Source organism: Taudactylus pleione, unplaced genomic scaffold (genome assembly GCF_031769625.1).
Source record: "Taudactylus pleione unplaced genomic scaffold, aTauple2 ptg000603l, whole genome shotgun sequence".
Classification (NCBI taxonomy): domain Eukaryota; kingdom Metazoa; phylum Chordata; class Amphibia; order Anura; family Myobatrachidae; genus Taudactylus; species Taudactylus pleione.
Window position 1 is genome coordinate 1 of NW_028285005.1, and position 27,081 is coordinate 27,081.

The 27,081-nt window shown below is 42.7% G+C and overlaps 2 protein-coding genes across 2 annotated transcripts; both read left to right on the forward strand.

The window, feature by feature from the left end:
* Nucleotides 1–3,078: 3,078 nt before the first annotated feature.
* LOC148480717 (uncharacterized) lies at nucleotides 3,079–4,081 on the forward strand (the record flags this gene model as incomplete). The annotated part of the gene is made up of 3 exons (XM_088453925.1): nucleotides 3,079–3,319; nucleotides 3,374–3,823; nucleotides 4,064–4,081. Coding segments are annotated over 3 exons (709 nt in total), but the record flags the coding sequence as incomplete, so codon positions are not given.
* On the forward strand, nucleotides 3,104–20,547 carry LOC148480718 (uncharacterized). Its single transcript, XM_088453943.1, has 5 exons — nucleotides 3,104–3,187; nucleotides 3,948–4,026; nucleotides 4,143–4,234; nucleotides 4,423–5,427; nucleotides 18,939–20,547. The coding sequence occupies exons 3-5, from the start codon at nucleotides 4,174–4,176 to the stop codon at nucleotides 20,102–20,104; spliced, it is 2,232 nt and encodes a 743-aa protein (XP_088310069.1). The 5' UTR covers nucleotides 3,104–3,187; nucleotides 3,948–4,026; nucleotides 4,143–4,173; the 3' UTR covers nucleotides 20,105–20,547.
* Nucleotides 20,548–27,081: the final 6,534 nt, after the last annotated feature.

Here is a 27,081-nt window from a genome sequence, read left to right on the forward strand (position 1 = left end):
GAATTATTGTATTTTAACATCAGCGTAACTTTAGTATTTGGTCGCTTTGCGTTGGTTTATTACATTTCCTTTGTGGTTTGTTTTTTACGGCGCTGGGTGTTGAGTTTTTTTGACAAATTACCTATTTCCACAATTCCCATCCCCCAGAATTACCAGATGAGGTGGGAGAGGGCCAATTGGGCCCCTGTAGCCGAATGACACTTTCTCATTGCATCTGGTGCTGGTGATGGTCATAGTCCAAATGGTCAGTGTAATGGCGGGTACATATCGGGCATATCGTCCATTGCAGGCATGGGCAACCTGCGGCTCTCCAGCTGTTGTGAAACTACAAGTCCCAGCATGCCCTGCCACAGTTTTGTTATTAGAAAATGCTAAAACAGTTGCAGGGCATGCTGGGACTTGTAGTTTCACAACAGCTGGAGAGCCAGAGGTTGGCCAGGCCTGGTCTAGTGCATCCTCAATGTCACTAATGCTGCGCTCTCCCATGCATTGTCAGCGATATCTCCAGTCAGACCTGCATGCTCTTTGCTCTGGTGCTTCTAGCACACTCTGGTCTGTATCTCAGCACTTTGTTGCATCAGCTGAGTGTGCTAGAGGCACCAGAGCAGAGAGCGACACCCCAGGCAGGAAAGAGGAACTGCACGGGCTGTGACAGGTGCAGGGTGCTAGAATGAACACTACGGGGGTCAATCCAATTAGGTGCAAATTGCGAGTTGCTATTTTCTCTTCGAATTTGCATAGCAAATTCATTTTGCACTTCAATTAGCAACTCGTACTGATCAGTCAGACTGAATTCACATCTTTCCACTCGCACCTCCCTGAGGGTGAGAGATGGGAAGGAAAATCTTTATCTTAAGGTTAAATTGTTGGGATATTTTGCTGAACCCCTTGGACCCCCCCTAATGACTAATTAAGCAATTGGAAGTTTCCAGTCAGCTTAATTATTAGTCCAATAATTGCATGTAATTTTTTGAGGTACAAAAAAAAAAATTCCTCAAATTACCCCCAAATCAACTTTTTCGTTATTTTAGGCACCCCAAATTTAATTACAATAATTTTTTAATTGAAAAATAATTTATTATTTTTTCAATTTTTCAAGATGCCTTCAAAGTACCCCAAAATCACATTTTTTTTCTTACTTTTTTTTTGCATTTTTCGTTTCATTCGTTTGAGATTAAACAAAAAAGTTTGTTTTTTTATCATTTTCTTGCATTTAAAAAATAAAAATCAGCCATTTGACACCATTTAAAAACCTACAGTACCTTCCTAATGCTCACAAACAGCCCACTATATGGTCCTTCTAACAAAATTATATACATTTTGCGGGGTCCAGGATGGTCTCCCCACTTTTTCATGCACTTCTCTCAAATCTCATTTGGCAGTCAAATCATACCCCTCCGCTGCGAGCACCACAAATAGCCATTTTTAATTGGATCGGAGAATTCTTGGGCGCTCGCTTCGATGAGAAGTCTGTGAGTTTCAAGAAACAAACTCACTACTCGCAATTCGCACCTCGTTGGATTGACCCCTATGTATGTTTGATGGCTGAGCTCCTCTCCATGCTATTTTGAACGCTGTATCAGTGAGCATATAATTTGTAGTATTACTTAGTACATTTGGGGTAATATTATAAATGGTCACATATAGGAGAGGTAAGTGCTATATAAAGTACTATGGGCCTTATTTATAAATGAGTTTTATAATACACGAGGGATAAAAACTCGTTTCCTATGACAATGTTACTCCAACCAACCAGCTCCTTACTGTTATCTGTTTGAAAAATGACAGTTGGGAGCTGATTGGCTGGATCATCATTTATCTTACGCAGCGAGTTCTTTCACTCGTGAATGATAAAACTCATCCTATATTAGAAAAATAGGTTCAGGAACTCCTGGGAGGGGGAGAGGCATTGATGGGCGGAGCTGTGAATAATGTGGGTGGAGCTACAGAGGGGTGGGGCATCAATTGGGGCATAAAACCATTTTTCTTTTTAAACAGAGTTTGGGCTGTGGCGGTGTTGTTATAACTCTCACTGTCTCCTCCCATCTGTCCCTGATGACATAATCTCCTATTCTGACTTATCCTTTCCTCTGCCCTTTTTACCCCTTCTCCGTGTCCCTTTTGACTTCTCTCTCCATTTGCCCCACCCCGTCCCCACTCCTAATGACCTCAATCTCTTTCCTCCACTTTTCCTAACTAAGGTCTCTGTTCGCTGCTTTTGTCCCATGTCTTCCCCCATACTGTACCCTCTTCCTGACTCCATCATCTCCTCTAGGTGAGCTCTCCTTGTCAGTCCGATAGTGCTCTCTCCCTGATGACTCCTCTTTGTCACCCCAATTGCCCCTGATGACCCCTTGTTCTTGAAGAGGAGGGGGGACAGATCATGGGTGCTGGGGCCCGGAAAGGAGTCAGCACAAAGAATAGGAGGATGGGGAAAGAGGGGGACAGAGCAGAGAAAGACAGCCCCAGCCGATGGCCCAGACGGGTGGCACCACTGGCCCACACACTATGTGCAGCTGCAGACATGGACATGGCTGACTGCTGGGAGGAAACAGAGACTGCTGTCTGGGTGCAGCTGCTCGCATTGTGACAGAGCGGCCAGGAAGCATCCTCTGCCTTCCTCCCGCAGTCAGCCATGTGCAGGCATAGCGCGGCTGCGGATGGCCCTGAATCAGTAAAATTGTATTGGCGAGGGGGGCCGTTGGCAGGACCATGTGCAGCCAGCCGGGTTCTGCAAGATGGCTGCCGACCCAGTCAGTAGCACAGTAGTCAGAGACAAGATGTCCTGCTGGCGAGCAACAGGTAGGAGATCCCCCAGCTCATGGTGCGCTGTAGTATACTGCTAGCATACTTTAAAAAAAAAATTATTATGCGGTTCTGGACCGCCGCTCCAGATGGCGTAATTTTTTTACATGAACTTCCAAAACGACTCTACGGTACAAATATATAACCCTGGCTATATACAGTCCACGATTTTCATATTATCTCCTAAAGTAGACTTCTAATTTACATTTTATTGATGTCTCTCATTAAACAGGGTTACACAGTAGTCAGAAGACATTTGTGTTTCCTTCACAGCTGTGCCTCCTTCACAGTGCCTCCACCTCAATCACTAATACATGAGCGATACAATGACCAGAAGATCCTGGAACTCACCAAAAAGATCATTCAGCTGCTGACTGGAGAGGTGACTGCTGGGAATGGGACATTATACAGTAACACCAGGAGATGTGTCTGGGTGATGACTGGAGAGGTGACTGCTGGGAATGGGACATTATACAGTAACACCAGGGGATGTGTCTGGGGGATGACTGGAGAGGTGACTGCTGGGAATGGAACATTATACAGTAACACCAGGGGATGTGTCTGAGAGGTGACTGCTGGGAATGGGACATTATACAGTAACACCAGGGGATGTGTCTTGGTGATGACTGGAGAGGTGACTGCTGGCAATGGGACATTATACAGTAACACCAGGGGATGTGTCTGGGTGATGACTGGAGAGGTGACTGCTGGGAATGGGACATTATACAGTAACACCAGGGGATGTGTCTGGGTGATGACTGGAGAGGTGATTGCTGGGAATGAGACATTATACAGTAACACCATGGGATGTGTCTGGGAGGTGACTGCTGGGAAGGGGACATTATACAGTAACACCAGGGGATGTGTCTGGGTGATGACTGGAGAGGTGATTGCTTGGAATGGGACATTATACAGTAACACCAGGGGATGTGTCTGGGTGATGACTGGAGAGGTGATTGCTGGGAATGGGACATTATACAGTAACACCAGGGGATGTGTCTGGGTGATGACTGGAGAGGTGATTGCTGGGAATGGAACATTATACAGTAACACCAGGGGATGTGTCTGGGTGATGACTGTATCATTGTGTGTGTCAGGTTCCTATAAGGTGTCAGTATGTCACTGTCTATGTCTCCATGCAGGAGGGGGAGTATATAGAGGAACACAAGGGTTTGTACAAGGACGTGATGATGGAGAATCACTGGCCCCTCACATCACTGGGTAAGAGGAGAATGTAATTTATGTGCGGGGAGAGCAGGTGTGTAGGCCCAAATAGACATACATCATGTGATAATCACATATATACAATGTACTCAGTCACTGTGTGTCTCCTACAGATTGACCCAGTAACAGAAATATCCCAGAGAGATGTCCTCTACATTCACAGGATTGTACAGAGGAGAATCACAGGACCCCACAGGAGCATCAGGTAATATAGGTTCTTCCCAATGACCACAAAAACCAAAGTGACTTTTCATTAATTGACCTGTATTTATTAATTATTCTGCATCTAATTGATATTTTAACATGCTGATATTATACTATTTATTCTCAAATAATGTACTCAGACATTATTAAGGTATTATTTTATTGTTTTCTGTGAAATTTACAATGAAGATCTGACTGATATTAAGGCAGAAGATATAGAGAGGGAAGAAGAGACGTATGTGACTGATATGAAGGCAGAAGATATAGAGAGAGAAGAAAAGACGTATGTGACAGAAATGAAGGCAGAAGATATAGACGGAGAAGAAGAGATGTATGTGACTTATATGAAGGCAAAAGATCTAGAGGGAGAAGAAGAGCCGAATGTGACTGATATGAAGGCAGAAGATACAGAGGGAGAAGAAGAGACGTATGTGACTGATATGAAGGCAGAAGATATAGAGGGAGAAGAAGACACGTATGTGACTGATATGAAGGCAGAAGATATAGAGGGAGAAGAAGACACGTATGTGACTGATATGAAGGCAGAAGATATAGAGGGAGAAGAAGAGACGTATGTGACTAATAATAAGGCAGAAGATATAGAGGGAGAAGAAGAGACGTATGTGACTGATATGAAGGCAGAATATACAGAGGGAGAAGAAGAGACGTATGTGACTGATATGAAGGCAGAAGATATAGAGGGAGAAGAAGATACGTATGTGACTGATATGAAGGCAGAAGATATAGAGGGAGAAGAAGAGACGTATGTGACTGATATAAAGGCAGAAGATATAGAGGGAGAAGAAAAGACGTATGTGACTGATATAAAGGCAGAAGATATAGAGGGAGAAGAGACGTATGTGACTGATATGAAAGCAGAAGATATAGAAGGAGAAGAAAAGACGTATGTGACTGATATGAAGCCAGAAGATATAGAGGGAGAAGAAGAGACATATGTGACTGATATGAAGGCAGAAGATATAAATAAACAAGAAGAGACTTATTTTAAGACAGAAGCTACCGAGGGAGAAGAAGAGATAAATGTTTCTGTTATGAAGACAGAAAATACAGAGGAGGAAGAAGAGATAAATGTGAGTGATGATAATAAAGCAGAACATACAGAGGGAGAAGAGATGTATGCAAGAGGTGATCAGCAGTTCAAGGAGGATGAAATCCCTACAGATATCAACACAGGTAATCAGCACTTATATTTTTGCAGAAAAATGTCACATTCGCTTTGCTCAGTCACTACAGCAATCTCTTCTGCACCATCCTCTTCCAGTACCAACTATAGAGTGAAAAGTACCTGGACAGTGAGGAGTCAGGAGCCATCAGCCCCTATTATACTCCTGCTCTCCCCCTCACATCATGTCACTGTGTGTCACCAGCCCAGAGATCTGACCAGTCTCCTCCCCACACTCTGGTGTATCTCATACATCTGGAGCCATCAGCCCCTATTATACTCCTGCTCTCCCCCTCACATCATGTCACTGTGTGTTACCAGCCGAGATCTGACCAGTCTCCTCCCCACACTCTCTGGTGTATCTCATCCATCAGGAGCCATCAGCCCCTATTATACTCCTCTCCTCCTCACATCATGTCACTGTGTGTTACCACCCAGACATCTGTCCAGTCTCCTCCTCACACTCTCTGGTGTATCTCATACATCAGTAGAAGGGATGTCAGCATGATCCTACCTGTTTTCAGGGCCATAAAGAGCTGCGCCAAATCCCAGGGTGGGGGGTATTGGCTAATCACTTGAGGTGTAGCCATGCCCCTTACGATTTTAAATTTAAAAAAAAGGAAAAATATTAATTTTGTAGTGGTGCGCTGTGAGCCCCTCAGCTCTGCGAAAAGCCAGGGGGAGGCGCGATCACACCCTCTTGCCCCCCCTACAGGCACAAGAGGCTGCTGCAACGTGTGCTTGGCTGGTGTGAGGTAAGAGGGAGGGGAGCCCGGCCACACCAGCAAGCCTGGGTCTAGGTAATTAGTACCCGGTCCCACCCCTCTGCGCCCATACCTGTGTTCTACCACATGTGAGATTATCCTCTTGAATAATAATACCAAACTAGTTTATTCTTTATATGTGTATACTAATACTGCAATAGTAAAGCAGAATAAGAGGCGATTCCCCTTTCCCTAAGATCATACTACACACATGACTTTATATTGCATTCTTGTGTAGCAGAGTGGGTCAACAGTAATGTGTCTGTGTGATGCTCTTACAAAATGTGCACCAACCCTCCACTATATTAGAGGGACCATCATCTAAAATTACAGACTAGTGTAAAAAACTAGCAATAAGGTCAAAATGGCTGCAAACGGATATCCCTGAGTACTAAGACTCCACCTTAATAGAGGTGCCATCTTCTAGAGATGGACGTCTTAGGACTCCAGATATACATTTTATTACATAGTATTTACACTGGTTTCTATTTTTAGTTGAAGGTCACAGTGTAGAATAACTTAGGCTTGTTATTATTGTATATAACCCTGAGGAAGTCCTACGGACCACACTGGTGGTTAGGACGAAACGCGTTTTATAGACTGATGGAGACATTTGTCGGTGTCTATTATGTTCAATGTTTTTGAAAAGATTTTTCAAATAAGTGAATGATATATTTTAATCATATTACGTTTGGATTTATCTTTTGTTTTTCCAGTTATTTTGGGTGCACTAGAGTGAACATTTTCACCATTCTTGTGAGATGATCATATGACATGTTTATTTTAGGGACGGGACCACGTGGTTATGGCACATTTCGCTCTGGATGTACTGGTGATTTTATCTGGACAATATTGCACAAATACAGTGCATCCGGAAAGTATTCACAGCGCTTCACTTTTTCCACATTTTGTTATGTTACAGCCTTACTCCAAAATGTAATAAATTCATTTTTGTCCTCAAAATTCTACAATACCCTATAATGACAACATGTAAATAGTTTTTTTGAGATTTTTGCAGAGTTACCAAAAAAAACTTATGAAATCACATGTACGTAAGTATTTACAGCCTTTGCCATGAAGCTCAAAATTGAGCTGAGGTGCATCCAGTTTTCACTGGTCATTTTTGAGATGTTCCAACAGCTTACTTGGAGTCCACCTGTGGTAAATTCAGTTGATTGGACATGATTTTGAAAGGCATAAACCTGTCTGTATAAGGTTTCACACTTGACAGTGCATGTCAGAGCACAAACCAAGCATGAAGTCCAAGGAATTGTCTGTAGACCTCCGAGACAGGATTGTCTCGAGGCACAAATCTGGGGAAGGGTACTGAAAAATATCTGCTGCTTTGAAGGTCCCAATGAGCACTGTGACCTCCATCATCTGTAAATGGAAGAAGTTCGGAACCACCAGGACTCTTCCTAGAGTTGGCCGGCCGTCTAAACTGAGCAATCGGGGGAGAAGGGCCCTAGTCAGGGAGGTGACCAAGAACGCGATGGTCACTCTGTCAGAGCTATAGCATTCCTTTGTGGAGAAAGGAGAACCTTCCAGAAGGACAACCATCTCTGCAGCAATCCACCAATCAGGCCTGTATGGTAGAGTGACCAGACGGAAGCCACTCCTTAGTAAAAAGCACATGGCAGCCCACCTGGAGATTGCCAAAATGCACCTGAAGGCCTCTCAGACCATGAGAAACAAATTTCTCTGATGAGACAAAGATTGAACTCTTTGGCGTGAATGCCAGGCGTTATGTTTGGAGGAAACCAGGCACCGCTCATCACCAGGCCAATACCATCCCTACAGTGAAGCATGGTGGTGGCAGCATCATGCTGTGGAGATATTTTTCAGCGGCAAGAAATGGGAGACTAGTCAGAATAGAGGGAAAGATGAATGCAGCAATGTACAGAGACATCCTGGATGAAAATCTGCTCCAGAGCGCTCTAGACCTCAGACTGGGGCGACGGTTCATCTTTCAGCAGGACAACGACCCTAAGCACACAGCTAAGATATGAAAGGAGTGCCTTCAGGACAACTCTGTGAATGTCCTTGAGTGGCCCAGCCAGAGCCCAGACTTGAATCCAATTGAACATCTCTGGAGAGATCTGAAAATGGCTGTGCACCAACGCTTCCCATCTAACCTGATGGAGCTTGAGAGGTGCTGCAAAGAGGAATGGGTGAAACTGCCCAAAGATAGGTGTGCCAAGCTTGTGGCATCATATTCAAAAAGACTTGAGGCTGTAATTGCTGCCAAAGGTGCATCAACAAAGTATTGAGCAAAGGCTGTGAATACTTATGTACATGTGATTTCTTAGGTTTTTTTTTTTATTACATTTACAAAAATCCCCAAAAAACTTTTTACACGTTGTCATTATGGGGTATTGTGTGTAGAATTTTGAAGACAAAAATGAATTTATTCCATTTTGGAGTAAGGCTGTAACATAACAAAATGTGGAAAAAGTGAAGCGCTGTGAATACTTTCCGGATGCACTGTATATACATATAGACACACACATATAGTAATGTATGTGAGGCTTGGTCTTTTTGGGACATTGCATGACAACTGCAGATGGAGTAAGAAGGCGCTTATTAATTATCTTGGAAGAGCAAAGCTTGATTTGTAGCACATTTGCAGTATGGGTCTGGTGCATGCACAGATTCCCGACCCTTGGGATTTGCAATCAGACTCAAAGTACCTGATCGGGTTGTGCTATATATGCTGCAACCCATGTGACCCATGACCGTACGCTCCGTCTTGACCATAGAGGAGGATGATCCTCCGGCTTCTATATCCAAGCAGAATTACTGCTACCATTTTTCCTTTTTCTGATCAACTAGTGGATCATTTGGAGGTAGCATGGAAAACTCCTGGAAAGCGTTACAGATGCAAAGACGCCTGGCTCACGCGTATCCGTTTGCTGGGGAGTATTTTGCCACATGGGAATCTCCATCTGTGGTGGATTCACATGTCACGTGCTTGGTCAAGAGCGCGACTTTGCCTATGCCTTCCATATCGTCCTTAGGACACTACAGGTAGGAGGGTGGAAAGTTGCCTGAAGTTCATATATTCCCTGTCGGGTGCGGTGGCCAGGTCGGCTATAGCTATCTGCTGGGTAGCCAGAGCTATGGAGTCCTTGGCAGACTCCCTGGAGGAGTCCCTGTCTTCAGACGCTAATAGCGACCATGTGACTCTGGTGGGCAATGTTCGTGATTCAGCCGCATATATTAATGAGGCTGATTTGGATGTTACTCTCCTATCTTCAAGGGGGTCGGCGGCCGCAATTGCGGCTCGCCGTACTTTGTAGCTCTGCTCCTGGAGAGCAGATGCAAACTCTAAGGAGGGTTTGCCTTATAATGGTAAAGTTCAGTTCGACGGCATGCCTGCTTTCTGCGTCCATGCCTGCCGGGTCAAAAACTGTGTCCTTTCGGCCCTTTAGGGACCAAGGTAAGGTTTAAAAGAGTCAGTCAGACTGGCAAGTCCAAGAGACAGGCTTGGAGCGCAAGGCGTCCCGACATGCTGAGGACCTGACTAGTCTGACAAAGCCTTGCAGGCCCAGAAAGCAGTACATTCCTGGCTACAAGCAGGAGTCATTGTACCTGTCCCAATGTCGCAAAGGTGACAGGGATATTATTCAAACCTCTTTCTGGTGCTCATAGCACCTATCCTCAATCTCAAGTCCCTGAACAAAGTCTTCGGGGTACCTCGATTCAGGATGGAAACCCTACGCTCCATGATACTGGCAATGGAACTGGGGAATTTATGGTATCCCTGGATGTCCAGGATACATACCTGCATATCCCGATTGCATCTTCGCACCAGCGGTTTCTCAGACTAGCTACAGTACCAGTCAAAAGTTTGGACACACCTTCTCACTCAATGGTTTTTGTTTATTTAAATTATTTTTAACGTAGTAGATTAATGACATCAAAACTATGAAAGAACACATATGGAACTATGTTGTAAACAAAAAAGTGTTAAATCAAAATATGTTTTATATTTTAGATTCCTAAAAGTAGCCACCTTTTGCTTGGATGACTGCTTTGCACACTCTTGGCATTCTCTCAGTCAGCTTCATGAGGTAGTTTCCTGGAATGCTTTTGAATTAACAGGTGTGCCTTGTCAAGAGTCAATCTGTGGAATTACTTGCCTTCTTAATGTGTTTGAGACCATCAGTTGTGTTGTGCAGAGGTAGGGTTAGTACACAGTGGACACCACTATTTGACTACTGTTGTAATCCATATTATGGCACCAACCACTCAACTCAGTAAAGAGAAATGACAGTCCATCATTACTTTAAGACATGAAGGTCAGTCGATACAGAAAATTTCAAGAACTTTGAATGTATCCTCAAGTGCCATTGCAAAAACTATCAAACGCTATGATGAAACTGGCTCTCATGAGGACCGCCCCAAGAAAGGAAGACCAAGAGTTACCTCTGCTGCAGAGGATGTTCATTAGGGTTACTAGCCTCAGAAACTGCTACTTAACAGCACCTCAGATTAGAGACCACATAGTCTTCACAGAGTTCGAGTAGCAGATAAATCTCAACATCAACTGTTCAGAGGAGACTGTGTGAATCAGGCCTTCATGGTTGTATTGCTGTGAAGAAGTCACTACTGAGGATGAACAACAAGAAGAAGAGAATTGTTTGGGCCAAGAAACACTAGGAATGGACATTATACCAGTGGAAATCTGTACTTTTGGTCTGATGAGTCCAAAATTTCGATTTTTGGTTCCAACCGCCGTGTCTTTGTGAGACGCAGAGAAGGTGAGCAGATGGTTTCTGCATGTGTGGTTCCCACTGTGAAGCAAGGCAGGAGGAGGTGTGATGGTGTGGGGGTGCTTTGCTGCTGACACTGTTGGTGATTTATTCAAAATTCAAGGCACACTTAACCAGCATGGCTACCACAGCATTCTGCAGCGCCATGCTGGTTTGCGCTTACTGGGACCATCATTTGTTTTTCAACAAGACAATGACCCCAAACACACCTCCAGGCTATGAAAGGGCTACTTGACCAAGAAGGAAAGTGATGGAGTGCTGCGTCAGATGACCTGGCCTCCACAATCACCCGACCTAAACCCAATTGAGCTGGTTTAGGATGAGTTGGACCACAGAGTGAAGGAAAAGCCACCAACAAGTGCTCAGCACCTCTGAGAACTCCTTCAAGACTGTTGGAAAACCATTCCAGGAGACTACCTCATGAAGCTGATTGAGAGTATGCCAAGAGTGTGCAAAGCTGTCATACAAGCAAAAGGGGGCTACTTTGAGGAATCTAAAATATAAAACATATTTTGATTTTGTTTAACACTTTTTTATTTACAATATAATTCCATATGTGTTCTTTCATAGTTTTGATGTCTTCAGTATTAATCTACTATGTTGAAAATTATTTAAATAAACAAAAACCATTGAATGAGAAGGTGTGTCCAAACTTTTGACTGGTACTGTATATGGCAACAACATTCCAGTTTCGGGCTTTACCTTTTGGCCTCTCAACGGCCCCTTGGGTGTTTACCAAGAGTATGGTGGTAATGGCATTCCATCTGAGACTACAAGGGATCCGCCTATTACCTTACCTGGATGATCTCTTGCTGCTGGCAGTATCTCCAGAGGTACTTCTCCACCACCGGCAGCTTACCATCTCGGTGCTCCAGTCGCACGGGTGGCTGATTAATTGGAAGAAGTCCTCATTGACTCCATCTCAGAGAATGTTCCACGTGGGAGCCCTCTTGGATTCACAACAGCAACGGATCTTTTTGACACCAGACAAGATCTTTGTTTTTCAGATGCAAATATGCAAATGTCTCCAGGGTAGCAAGGTGTTCATTCACCCAGCAATGCAACTACTGGGATCCATGGTATCGACCTTTGTCATGGTGGAGTATGCCCAGTTTAATTTGCGACCTCTGTCAATTTTTATTCCCGGAGTCCTCAATTGGGAAGCGGACTTCCTCAGCCATCACGACATGCATCCTGTGGAATGGTCTCTTCTCCAGAGTTGTTTCTACTCCTAGTGGAAAGGTGGGGCCTTCCAGACGGTAGTCCTCATGGCCTTCCGACACTATTGCAAACTGCCAGTGTACGGGTCCAGACCAGACGCTCTCCTTGTAGAAGCTCTGTCAGTCAAGTGGACCTTCCAATTTGTGTACCTCTATGCTCCGGTGTCCCTTCTTCCTCGAATACTTCGAAAGTTCAAGCTGGAATGTGGCACTATCCTGCTGTTGGCTCCAGTGTGGCCCACAGGGCACTGGTATTTAGATTTTCAGAGTCTCTCCATCGACACTCTGTTGCTGTTACCTCAACATCTGGACCTGTTGTCTCAGGATCCTTGTTTTTACCCGGACCTGGGTTGTCTATCTTTGATGGCTTGGCTCTTGAGACATTTCTCCTAAGGTCGAAAGGTTTTTCCAGCTCTGCGGTTAACACCATGCTCAGAGCTTGGAAACCGGCTTCTACAGGTTTTACCACAGGGTGTGGCATACCTACTTTAAATGGTGTCGCCTTAGGGGGTCGATCCCCAGGTGTTTCGGATATCCAGGGTTCTGGCTTTCCTATAGACGGGCTTAGATCAGGGTTTTTGCCTTGCCTCCTTAAAAGTGCATGTCTCTGCACTGTCAGTGTGGTTTCTACATAGGATTGCTCCGCTTCCTGAATTTCGCACCTTTAGGCAGGGTGTCCTTCGCATTCAGCCTCCCTTTGTCCCTCCAATAGCTCCTTGGAATTTGGCTGTGGTCCTTAGGGCTCTCCAAGGACCTCCATTTGAACCTCTGGGCTCAGTGGACTTCAAGTGGCTTGCAGTGAAGACTGTGTTTCTTCTGGCTGTTACTTCGGCCAGAAGCGTATCAGATTTGGGGGTTCTCTTCTGTCGCCCTCCTTTTCTAATTTTTCACCGGGACAGGGCAGAACTTCGCCCTGGTTTCCTTCCTAATGTGGTGTCTAGTTTCCACATTAATTAGGATATTATAGTACTGGCCTTTAAGTCACCAGACCTTTCAGCAGGTGAGGCCTCATTGGATGTGGTACGGGTTCTATGGATTTACGTGGACCCTACCAGTTCCCTTCAGAAGTTGGGCTCTTTGTTTGTCCTCTACGGTTTCCACAAGAAGGGTTGGCCTGCCAATAAGCAAACTTTGGCAAGGTGGATTTGCATGGCGATCTCTGAGGCTTACACTCTGGAGGGCATTCCAGTGCTGCCCTCTGTTTCTGCTCACTGTACAGGGTCTGTGGGTCCTTCATGGGTAGCTCCCCGCGGCGCCTCAGCTGTTCAGCTTTGCAAGGCGGCCACGTGGTCCTCTGTCCATATTTTTGTATGGTATTATGCTTTTGATACCTTCGCCTCTCAGGATACTTCCTTTGGGCGGTGGATTCTCCTTTTTGCACAGGAACGTCCCCACCCTTAAAGTGATTGCTTTGTGACATCCCTGTGGATCCCTAAGGACCCTGAAGTAGAAAAGAAGATATATGGTGTGAGAATGTGATTCTTGAGTGTTCCAGACTTCTTCTTTCTCTCTTATTTTCTCCTCCTCTGGCCTTTGGCTTACTACTAAACTGAGGAGCTTCTGGCTGGGAGGCGGGGTATAGAGGGGAAGCCAGGTGCATCCTGGGAAGAAAAAATTAACTATGTGGTGCCCAGATGCCTCTGCCATCACGATACCCCAAGGTATCCCTGTGGATCTTAAGGACCTCATAGAGAGAGAGATAACAAAGGTAGGTTCTTACCATATCTCTTCTTTTTATTTTACTTTACTGTAATGGGGTCTATCCACTAGGCGACCTGAAAGACTGAACGACTAGCGTTCAGACCTTCAGGTCGCTGAGGTGCAGTGCCAGCACTGAACGGTGTTCACTGAACATCATTCAGTGCAGAGACTGACCTCCTATCTCTGAACATGCGGAACCTGACGATCGTCATCAGGTTGACGGGCATGTTCAGTAGATAGTCGGGGTCGGCAAGGACCCAGAGTGCACGCGCATCGCTGGTCCTTCCTGGCTATCCATTACACAACTTTCTGTACATTGTGACCAAAACCTCCTGGTTTTAATTGGATCATGCAAAAAGTTTTGTAATGGATAGGCCCCTTAACATAGCAAGCAGTACTAGACAGTCTTCTGGACGTCTGTGCTGCTGCTCCATCATCCCTCTTGCACACCGGGACTCGGCGGGGCATCGAGCGGGACCTGGTTAGCGTGGCTCCTCTGTCCCCAGACTGCAGCTGGGACGCAAGGGGACAGGTAAGGCGGGCAGTCTCGCCTCCGGTCTCTGGAGACAGACCAGAGGCGCCGATGCGGACACAGGTCCATCCGGGACTCCAATAGACCACAAGGGCATACATTACTTGTGCATAGAGTCCAGGGAACCGGTGGATAAAGGGCCTGATTCAGACCCACTCGCAAGCGGCTTTCCGCTCGCAAGTGGGTCGATGTTGTGCACTACGCATGCGCACGACGGCGGGAGCTCCGTCGTGCGCATGCGCCAGACGCGACGAGCGAAGGACTTTCCTTCGCTCGTTGTGTCTGATCAAAGGGGGCGTGCTGTCGATGTTGATTGACAGCACGCCCCCTTTGGTGGGCGTGCCTCCCTGACGGGGGCGTTCCCAAGGGAACGCCTACCGTCAGAAGCCGGCCCCACTGACATCACTAGTGATGTCAGTGGGAGTGATTTTGGCTCTGATAGAGCCAAAATCACTCCGGGCCTTGTGGTTGAGAAACTCAACCGCAGGCTCCGGCTCGCAGTGGCGATGGTCAAGACCAGCGCGGCCATCAACCTGCACGCTCGTACAGGCTGTGGGTGGTGACCCACAGCTATATGAGCCTCCAGGAGGACGCTCCATATTAATGGAGGACGGCCCTCATTCAGAGTGTGCGCTCTGCTCAGAACGTACGGCTCTGAATGAGGGCCAATGTCAGCACAGGGGCTGACATTAACCACCGATTCTCCTTTCCTCTTGCCTGGACCTGCCTTGTTCTGCCTTGGTGAGATGTTTAGTGAAACTGACCTGCAACATTCTTTTGAACAGAAAAGGATTGGCGTGCTGCGCTGGAGATGAGCATCTCAGTTAGGGAAATAGATTAGGTTATGTGTACAGCATCAAAGGCTGGACTGAGCGCTAGTGTCAATGTATGTTAATAAAATAATTAGGTAAACATAAGCACAAAATTCAGCATCAACAGTATATATGGTTAAAAAGTGGGTATTATGGCCACTATGTGTATATTGTTAATGTTTATAGCCTTTTAGGGCTTTATGGGTGCGGTGATAGGAGGTCCAGTGTCCGCTTTTCAGAGGGTTCTTCACCCTGTTGGGGTTGAGGGTATCCCTATCCCTACCTCCCCCTACCTGAGGTCGGCATTCCTCCTTTCCCTGCAGTCACCGATATGTGGCTGGGACCCGGTCGTATAGTCGCGGCACTTTGTGATGTCAGATACCGTTATATTCTTCACAAGGGTCTCACCTCCTCCAGCTAGTATTCTCTCGCACTGTCCACGGTTAAACCAGCGCATTTCACATTCGTTGGGATGCTTTTTCAAGGATATTTGCTGTCATTTTTTTAGGTCTTTGAATAAAAAACTTTATTTAGAATTGGGAATGACTGGAACCTGAAGTGCCCTGTTATAGCAGCAACCTCATGTTCCTATAAGCCATATTTAAAAACAATATACTGCTGTGCTTTATTTTGACAAAATAAAATATAAATCAAAGGATAAATACAAAATAGGCGATAAAAGAAGAGAATGAGAGATCACTGAAGTTAAAATGTTATGTGTTGTGAACGTGTTTGCAATTGTGTTAAAATTATGTTAAAAAGGCTTTGAGGTCAATGTCTATATTGAGACCATTAGACTCCGACATTAGTAACTGGTATATCCATTTCGTTTCATTCTTCTTGAGAGTTAACCAGATCTTCTCTCCAGTGGGGTATATCTTTCTGCATACCAACAAATTTTTGCCCTTTTGGAGCTCTGTTATGGTGTTCTGCAAAATGTGCTGAAAGGCTGTGGGTTTTCAGTCCTTTTTGTATATTATACAGATGTTCGGATATTCTTGTTTTTATTTTTGTCTGGCCAACATATTGGGTGCCACGTGGGCATTCCAATAAGTATATTTCTCCCTCAGTGTCACAAGACATACAGTTCTTGATTTTAAATTCTTTTTTTGTGATACTTGAATGGAAAATTTGAGCTGGTTTCATGGTTGATGTTTGGTTTTTACAGCCTGGCAGAAGTAGTGTGGGGAGGAAGCTTTGTATTGAATTTCTTGCTTTCTGTACATGATTTTTGATTGTGTTGGTGAACTTTTTTTCAGGTCTTCATCCAATAATAAGACATCCAATGGTTATTCAGGATTTTCTCAATTTCTTTATGGTTCCCATTGTATTGTGTGATAAAAATGGATTGTGTTTCTGTTTGTTGTTGGTTTTTGATTTGTAGTTAGTAATTTTCTTCTATTTTTGAGATCTTGTCTATTTGTTGTAATGCTGTTTCTTTGTAGCCCTTTTGGATAAATTTTTTCTTCATTTCTCTGGTTTGTTACATGAAGATATGGTCTTCTGTACAGTTTCGTCTTACGCGTCGGAATTGTCCTCCTGGAATATTTACCCATTGTCTATGATGATTACTGTTGTATGCCAACATATTGTTTCCATTCACTTTCTTGATATGGGGTCTTGTTTGGATACTGTTTTCTTTTATGTAAATTTCAAGATCCAGAAATACCACCGGTGGTTGTGAATTCCAGATTTAGAGAATTACTGTTCATGTAAATGAGAAATTCCTACAGTTCTTCATGGGACCCATTCCAGCCGAAAAACAGATCATCTATATACCTCTGCCAATTCCAAATTTTATCTATGTAGATAAAGCAATGAGACCAGCATCTATGCTTTTTATTGTATTTCATGGGGCTTATATAAGCTAGAAGTTTTTTTTATAGTCTTGAATCATTTTTTTAATATATATTTTCTGCCTTTGTAAATTATTATTAAATTGATATTATTCATTTGCAAACAACATGGGTGCTTCTTGATTTCTCACTGCCCTACCATATGCATGATACTCGGTAATGCCGGCACACCCATGCTTGCCTCCGGTACTGCGCCCCGTGCCCACCAATTACCTTTCCCAGTCAGGAAAGGAATAAATATATAGCATCTATGGCAGCACTCAGGACGACTTGTAAAATATATATACTGTATATATAGAGTAACAGAAGCACTAGTAAAGTACTAAATGGCAAATATATTTCTCCAAGGTTTCTGACCCTATGTATTTTAAACCCTCAGGAAATGTCTGTTTATGCTTAATGAGAGTTTGGGGCTTTAAGGAAAGATGGATAATGGGTCCTGTGGGTGTGGATGTGAGAGTGAAGGGAGGGCTCCATCCACAAGGCCAGTTCATCTTTTCCGGCCTTCAGCCTGAGAGCAGGCTAATTAGTGCCTGCAGCTGTGAGAGGCTCATATAAGCTGTGTCAGGGTTTGGCTCCTGTACTACTTGTAAGTAATGTGCATATGCCTATGTTTGTGGTGAGGGAAATAGGCCCTACCACTTTGAGAGAGGGAATCTGTTTAGTGGCCAGATGGGCTAGGATTTATTTTTATATTTTCCACTTTATACTGCACAATAAAAACTAACTGAAGCTAGCTTGCACGAAAACCCTGGACTGGTGTGCTGTTACCTGACTGCTGTGTATTTGGAGGTTCCATTTACCCCAGGAGTGGGACCTCCTACCCCAATCTTATTACAATAGATAGAGCTATATAGCTAGACAAAGTTAGATAAATGTACATATTTTATATATATATATATATATATATATGTAGCAATGAGCCTGGCACTCGAGTAATACATGCAGCTGTGGGGTGCCCTCCTAATAAGTCAACAGTATTCCATAGTCCTAAATAAAGGAACAGGCGGCACTCCCATACAAAGTACAAAAAAGTGCTGTATTCAATATATCATGCTGACAATTTACAGATACATCAACGTTTCAAGGCTTGACGCCTTTTTGTCAGGATGCGTCACTACAAGTGCAAATAAAGGCCTTTATTTGCACTTGTAGTGACGCATCCTGACGAAAAGGCGTCAAGCCTTGAAACGTTGATGTATCTGTAAATTGTCACCATGATATATTGAATTCAGCACTTTTTTGTACTTTGTATGGGAGTGTCGCCTGTTCCTTTATTTAGGACTATGGAATAATAAATAAATATATATATTTATCTTTATCAGCAGTTTTTTTGCTTTGTTTTCACTTTTTGTGGAACTATCACTATTCCTCATTGGAGCTACCAGCTATTTTTTTCCGTATACTTTAATATACAAATTTTCTATTAAATTAATATATAGGATATATTACATCCTTAATCAATTAGTATTTACACATTTTTTATTTATGTCTGCCTTTTTTTTCTTATGTCAAAGGAAATGACAGCCTCATAAAGAAGTATGGCCTAAATACTGAGGTGAGGGATTGACCTTTCACCCTTAGCCTATAACTTGGGAACCAGGTGAAAGTTCCCTTGGGCATTATCTAGGGCTGGCTGGCTCCTGGGCTAGTAAAAAGAACCTAGAGTGCTAGGGGTCTGCTCTATTTAGTAAGGTTTGTTTCTTCTCCTATATTATGTTTATGAGTGTGAACGGTAGAAGCCCAAAGTGTTCCTCATGATGTTGTACTAAGCACAAACCTATGGGAATAGGGGTGAGATTAATATTTATTAATTATGCCTTTGCTGTGGGATACTTGGATAACTATTTTATTTCTACCAGATGGACCGAATACAAGGAAGACCTCGGAAGGACATCTTGTTTGGTGTCCAGATTTTAAATTAGAAGATAACCTCACACAAGGATCTCCAGAAGAAAATTACATAACCCTAAATATACATCCATCACTTTTTAGTGCAGATATATCATCTGATCCCTCTATTCTTGAGGAATGTACTTCTGGTAACTCACATATTGCTGCACATAGTACAGATCATAGCGGTGATACAGTCACTTCTGAGTGTGGGACATGTTTTACACCAAAATCAGCTCTTGTTAGACATCAGATAAGTCACACAGGTGAGAAGCCATTTCCATGTTCTGAGTGTGGGAAATGTTTTACACATAAATCAGCTCTTGTTACACATGTGAGAAGTCACACAGGTGAGAAACCATTTCCATGTTCTGAGTGTGGGAAAAATTTTACACAGAAATCTTATCTTGTTATACATCAGAGATGTCACACAGGTGAGAAACCATTTCCATGCTCTGAGTGTGGGAAAAATTTTACACAGAAATCAGATCTTGTTATACACAAGATAATTCATATAGGTGAGAAACCATTTCAGTGTTCTGAGTGTGGGAAATGTTTTAAAAGGAAATCACATCTTGTTACACATCAGATAAGTCACACAGGTGAGAAACCATTTCCATGTTCTGAGTGTGGGAATTGTTTTACAAAGAAATCAGCTCTTGTTACACATGTGAAAAGTCACACAGGTGAGAAGCCATTTCCATGCTCTGAGTGTGGGAAATGTTTTACACAGAAATCAGATCTTGTAAAACATGAGAGAATTCATACAGGTGAGAAACCATTTCCATGTTCTGAGTGTGGGAAATATTTTACACAGAAATCATATCTTGTTACACATCAGAGATTTCACACAGGTGAAAAACCATTTCCATGTTCTGAGTGTGGGAAATGTTTTACACATAAATCAACTCTTGTTACACATGTGAGAAGTCACACAGGTGAGAAACCATTTCAGTGTTCGGAGTGTGGGAAATGTTTTACAAGAAAATCAGCTCTTGTTACACATGAGAGAAGTCACACAGGTGAGAAACCATTTCCATGCTCTGAATGTGGGAAATATTTTATAAAGAAATCAAATCTTGTTAGACATCAGATAAGTCATACAAATGAGAGGCCATTTCCATGCTCTGAATAGGGATGGACATCAGAGCTTGGTGTCGATTGATTGCCAAGCTTCTGTCATCAAATCATGCAATACGATAGCTACTAGCTATCGCATCATAACCATTGGTGGTTAAACCTTGCATAGAAAAAAACAGCTGCAATAGTCATAGAAACTAAGCTGCAGAACCCACTTTTGGGTGTCCTCGGCTTAATTCAGACACTCTATGGATGGGCATCGGAGACAGCAGCAGATAGCTGGCAACTGTCGCAAAACCCTCTTTTCATTGGAAAAGAGTACTTTAAACGGATCAGGAACATTGATGGTTGGTAACTATTTGTTTCTGATATCCATCCCTAGTTCTTAGTGTGAGAAGTGTTTTATACAGAAACCACCTCTTGTTACACATCAGGGAATTCATAGAGGTGAGAAACCAGTTACATGCTATGAGTCAGTGGCGGATCCAGGGGAGGGCGATCAGGGTGATCGCCCCCCCTAGCAGGGTCCATCCTTGATTATGTTTCAACAATGCTGCTGCACTCCTGCACTGAAATGGTTAAGGTCCCACTCCTCCCTTTAGCTGTACACACACCCGGAGCCTTTCATCTGCAGACAGTTCATCAGTCTTTTTGCATGGTCAGGCTGCCGGTGTGCTGAGAATGGAGGTGGTGGGGGAGGGCTACAGTATCTGGAGTTATTTTTTTGTGCAGCCAGCTCCCAGCCTATAACTGGGCTAAGGGCACACAGCTCCTGCACAAGCCAGGCACCGAGTGCTGGGGGGCTTTTGCCGAGATCCTGGGGTAGGGGGCTGCTGAAAGTTCAGCTCACGGAGCTGCAGTTTGCAGAGTAGGACATGTAATAGCAGCAGTAGCCTATTGTGATCCTGTCCCCTCCCTGGCCACACTACATCCTCTCTAGTGTGCACACCAGGCAGCATGTACTCCCTGCCCCTTCTCACCCAGGTAAGTGGCTGCAAATCTGGGCACTCAGCCCTGGCTGGCACATGGCTATTGGCACCTTCCAGCTCCTACTTTCAGCAGGGTCTGGTGCTGTGTCCCGGGCATTGTGCAGGGGAAACTGGCTGCACATTTCTGGAGGAGAGATGCCAAGGGATGGGTACCCTGCAGTGTGCCAGGCAGCTCTGTTATTGTTCTTACTGTAGCCTGTGAGTTTGTATAGATGCATTTAGCACACTTGCATTATACATGGTCAGACTCACACAGGACAGAATGTACTAATGCTAAAATGTGGTCAAAACTCCAAAATGTGTAGTTTTTGGAGTTTTGACTGCATTTCCCATATGTACAAAATTCCAGAAAATGTAACTTTCCGGCGCATGTGCCCGATAGGCTGCTAGGCAACACCATCTATAGATGGCGTTGCCTATAGAAGCCTATGGGCTTTCAGCAGAAATCCGCAGTAGGATTCTCCTTTTCCTCAAATGTCCTGGCCGTCTGTAAGAAACCTGAAAGTCGTAACTTCGCATTGGGACAGCTCTTAACGTCAGAGCTGTCCTGTACATAAGTAATCATGCATGCCGCGTTAACAAATGCTGGTATGCATGCGATATGGGGAGAGATGCACATGATACATCTCACCTACAGTGTATACATGTGATACATCCCGCCACTTAACGGGAACATACCGGCATTAACGCCTGTATGCACCTAGAAATGCAAATAGAATCGTAAAGGACAGCTCTCTGTCCTTTGCGGTAGAGGGACTTTTGGGTTTATGACCCTGGAGTCCTTCTGCAGGGGGTGCTGGTAGGGATCTGATTGGATCTCTCACGGATGCAAATGTAAAGAGAAGCCCATAGTCCACCAGGTCCAAGGATACATTCCTGAGCTAGGTACAAATGGAAATGTGGTCTAAACGATGTTTTGTCTGTATTTTTTCCCTTAGTACATCCCACCCATATAGAAATTGGAATTATCAATGTGACTGACAAACTAAAAAAAAAAAACCTGTAAAGGAGAGGAGTAGGTACCAGAAAGGGGAGGAGTCAGGATAGATCACTAAATCACCCCCCCTAAAAAAGTCTAGATCCGCCCCTGCTCTGAGTGGGGGAAATGTTACCCTAGTAATTAGTGTGGTTATAGAGTGTTACAGCTCATTGTTCTACCACTGCTGGGTGACATATAGACCTAGGTTGCAGCACTAGTGTGTGGTGTTACAGCCCATCATTCTTTCACTGCTGGGTGACATATAGACCTAGGGTGCAGCACTAGTGTGTGGTTATAATGTTACTGCTTATTCTACCACTGCTGGGTGACATACAGACCTAGGACGCAGCACTAGGGGGACTATTCATTGTCTTACATGTGCAGCTGCATGCTTACATTGTTCAGTGAGCAGAAGCTTATCACCATTTCTGTACAAGGTGAGATTGTGTGATTGCACAAACAAGATTCTTACTGAATTTGACCTTGTAACACTCTGGTTTAGTAACACGTATCAGTGTCAGGGTGACAGTGACATTGGTTTGTCTCGCAGTTGCTTTCTGTAGTGATATCTGTTAGATATTTAGTGTTTATCAATTTTTATTGCATATTATATTTTTATTGCGCGCTCATTAACACCATCATTATTTCATGAATCATACACTTATAAATTATGGTCTTTGGTGTTTATATATATTGGCACCCACATTGGTGATGGTTTGTTACTTCTGTTTAAAAATCCTTTAGATTCAGGTATGAATTCTCCCAGGTGCTGCTTCACCAAGTAATTCCTCCGGCACGGATATACTACTTTATTAATTAATTAAATAATCTTACTGAGAGTATAAATGCATCTCTCAGGGTTAGTGCACAAGTAACAAGGAGGAGAACAAATCACAGACCTTTTATACACTGGTCATGTCATTTACAGAACCATTACACATTATCACGCCCTCTAACATGATTGTTACCTTCTATGGCATGCAAGCACTGGATGACTTCTGGCATAATCTGATAACACATCTATAATAATATGGAGGCATAGTTTATTCTTATTGGTATTAGAATCCTCCGTCCTGTCCTTGGAATACTATGGACGAGGCTACTTGTCCTGCTAACATCCTTGCTCTGTGGGCTGTATCTCTATATTTGGTAAATAGCTCAGACACTGCGTAATAGGAAAGATCTTATTGTATTCCTTATACTCTCTACATTGAGAAAAACAAGTTATGTAATATCGTGCTTATAGTGACCATGATAGCTGAGTCCTGCTGCAGCATCATGGCTGACGGGTGGTTCTAATACTGACTAATGTATATATGTGCTCTGTATGATATATATCAGTATATGGATATTTGTAACTTGTAAATATATGTATGTATATGAAATATATCTGTATATATTGAGTTATGTGAAATATTCTGTATTTATTGTTTCTTATTGAATCTAATTTACGCAATTTCCACCCTTTGAATATACACATTTTACATGTGTCATATTTATAGATTACACTGGAACATAAAGCTCCTCCATATCTATCTCAGGTGTCTCTTTATTGTACATGTCTCATATTTATAGATTACACTGGAACATAAAGCTCCTCCATATCTATCCCAGGTGTCTCTTTATTGTACATGTCTCATATTTATAGATTACACTGGAACATGAAGCTCCTCCATATCTATCCCAGGTGTCTCTGTATTGTACATGTGTCATATTTATAGATTACACTGGAACATAAAGCTCCTCCATATCCCAGGTGTCTCTGTATTGTACATGTGTCATATTTATAGATTACACTGGAACATAAAGCTCCTCCATATCTATCCCAGGTGTCTATTGTACATGTGTCATTTATAGATTACACTGGAACATAAAGCTCCTCCATATCTATCCCAGGTGTCTCTTTATTGTACATGTGTCATATTTATAGATTACACTGGAACATAAAGCTCCTCCATATCTATCCCAGGTGTCTCTCTATTGTACATGTGTCACATTTATAGATTACACTGGAACATAAAGCTCCTCCATATCTATCCCAGGTGTCTCTTTATTGTACATGTGTCATATTTATAGATTACACTGGAACATAAAGCTCCTCCATATCTATCCCAGGTGTCTCCTTATTGTACATGTGTCATATTTATAGATTACACTGGAACATAAAGCTCCTCCATATCTATCCCAGGTGTCTCTTTATTGTACATGTGTCATATTTATAGATTACACTGGAACATAAAGCTCCTCCATATCTATCCCAGGGGTCTCTTTATTGTACATGTGTCATATTTATAGATTACACTGGAACATAAAGCTCCTCCATATCCATCCCAGGTGTCTCTTTATTGTACATGTGTCATATTTATAAATTACACTGGAACATAAAGCTCCTCTATATCCCAGGTGTCTCTGTATTGTACATGTGACATATTTATAGATTACACTGGAACATAAAGCTCCTCCATATCCCAGGTGTCTCTTTATTGTACATGTGTGATATTTATAGATTACACTGGAACATAAAGCTCCTCCATATCTATCCCAGGTGTCTCTGTATTGTACATGTGACATATTTATAGATTACACTGGTACATTAAGCTCCTCCATATCTATCCCAGGTGTCTCTGTATTGTACATGTGACATATTTATAGATTACACTGGAACATAAAGCTCCTCCATATCTATCCCAGGCTTCTCTTTATTGTACATGTGTCATATTTATAGATTACACTGGAACATAAAGCTCCTCCATATCTATCCCAGGTGTCTCTGTATTGTACATGTGTCAGATTTACATATTACACTGGAACATAAAGCTCCTCCATATCTATCCCAGGTGTCTGTTTATTGTACATGTGACATATTTACAGATTACACTGGAACATAAAGCTCCTCCATATCTATCCTAGGTGTCTCTTTATTGTACATGTGTCATATTTATAGATTACACTGGAACATAAAGCACCTCCATATCTATCCCAGGTGTCTCTGTATTGTACATGTGACATATTTATAGATTACACTGGAACATAAAGCTCCTCCATATCTATCCCAGGCTTCTCTTTATTGTACATGTGTCATATTTATAGATTACACTGGAACATAAAGCTCCTCCATATCTATCCCAGGTGTCTGTTTATTGTACATGTGACATATTTATAGATTACACTGGAACATAAAGCTCCTCCATATCTATCCTAGGTGTCTCTTTATTGTACATGTGTCATATTTATAGATTACACTGGAACATAAAGCTCCTCCATATCTATCCCAGGTGTCTCTGTATTGTACATGTGTCATATTTATAGATTACACTGGAACATAAAGCTCCTCCATATCTATCCCAGGTGTCTATTGTACATGTGTCATATTTATAGATTACACTGGAACATAAAGCTCCTCCATATCTATCCCAGGTGTCTCTCTATTCTACATGTGTCATATTTATAAATTACACTGGAACATAAAGCTCCTCCATATCTATCCCAGGTGTCTCTGTATTGTACATGTGTCATATTTATAGATTACACTGGAACATAAAGCTCCTCCATATCTATCCCAGGTGTCTCTTTATTGTACATGTGTCATATTTATAGATTACACTGGAACATAAAGCTCCTCCATATCTATCCCAGGTGTCTCTTTATTGTACATGTGTCCTATTTATAGATTACACTGGAACATAAAGCTCCTCCATATCTATCCCAGGTGTCTCTTTATTGTACATGTGTCATATTTATAGATTACACTGGAACATAAAGCTCCTAAATATCCCAGGTGTCTCTTTATTCTACATGTGTGATATTTATAGATTACACTGGAACATAAAGCTCCTCCATATCTATCCCAGGTGTCACTGTATTGTACATGTGACATATTTATAGATTACACTGGAACATAAAGCTCCTCCATATCTATCCTAGGTGTCTCTTTATTGTACATGTGTCATATTTATAGATTACACTGGAACATAAAGCTCCTCCATACCTATCCCAGGTGTCTCTTTATTGTACATGTGTCATTTTTATAGATTACACTGGAACATGAAGCTCCTCCATATCTATCCCAGGTGTCTCTGTATTGTACATGTGACATATTTATAGATTACACTGGAACATAAAGCTCCTCCATATCCCAGGTGTCTCTTTATTGTACATGTGTGATATTTATAGATTACACTGGAACATAAAGCTCCTCCATATCTATCCCAGTCTTCTCTTTATTGTACATGTCATATTTATAGATTACACTGGAACATAAAGCTCCTCCATATCTATCCCAGGTGTCTCTGTATTGTACATGTGTCATATTTACAGATTACACTGGAACATAAAGCTCCTCCATATCTATCCCAGGTGTCTGTTTATTGTACATGTGACATATTTACAGATTACACTGGAACATAGAGCTCCTCCATATCTATCCCAGGTGTCTCTGTATTGTACATGTGACATATTTATAGATTACACTGGAACATAATGCTCCTCCATATCTATCCCAGGCTTCTCTTTATTGTACATGTGTCATATTTATAGATTACACTGGAACATAAAGCTCCTCCATATCTATCCCAGGTGTCTGTTTATTGTACATGTGACATATTTATAGATTACACTGGAACATAAAGCTCCTCCATATCTATCCTAGGTGTCTCTTTATTGTACATGTGTCATATTTATAGATTACACTGGAACATAAAGCTCCACCATATCTATCCCAGGTGTCTCTTTATTGTATATGTGACATGTATAGATTACACTGGAACATAAAGATCCTCCATATCTATCCCAGGTGTCTCTTTATTGTACATGTGTCATATTTATAGATTACACTGGAACATGAAGCTCCTCCATATCTATCCCAGGTGTCTGTATTGTACATATGTCATATTTATAGATTACACTGGAACATAAAGCTCCTCCATATCTATCCCAGGTGTCTCTGTATTGTACATGTGACATGTATAGATTACACTGGAACATAAAGCTCCTCCATATCTATCCCAGGTATCCGTATTGTACATGTGTCATATTTATAGATTACACTGGAACATAAAGCTCCTC

What these genes read in the sequence shown, in the direction of transcription:
- LOC148480718 (XM_088453943.1), top strand. Translation starts at nt 4,174, where the DNA reads ATGTCCTCTACATTCACAGGATTGTACAGAGGAGAATCACAGGACCCC. An exon ending in GGACCCCACAGGAGCATCAG is followed by an intron (nt 4,235 to 4,422) that starts GTAATATAGGTT and finishes TTTACAATGAAG; the next exon opens with ATCTGACTGATATTAAGGCA. An exon ending in CCCTACAGATATCAACACAG is followed by an intron (nt 5,428 to 18,938) that starts GTAATCAGCACT and finishes TATTTCTACCAG; the next exon opens with ATGGACCGAATACAAGGAAG.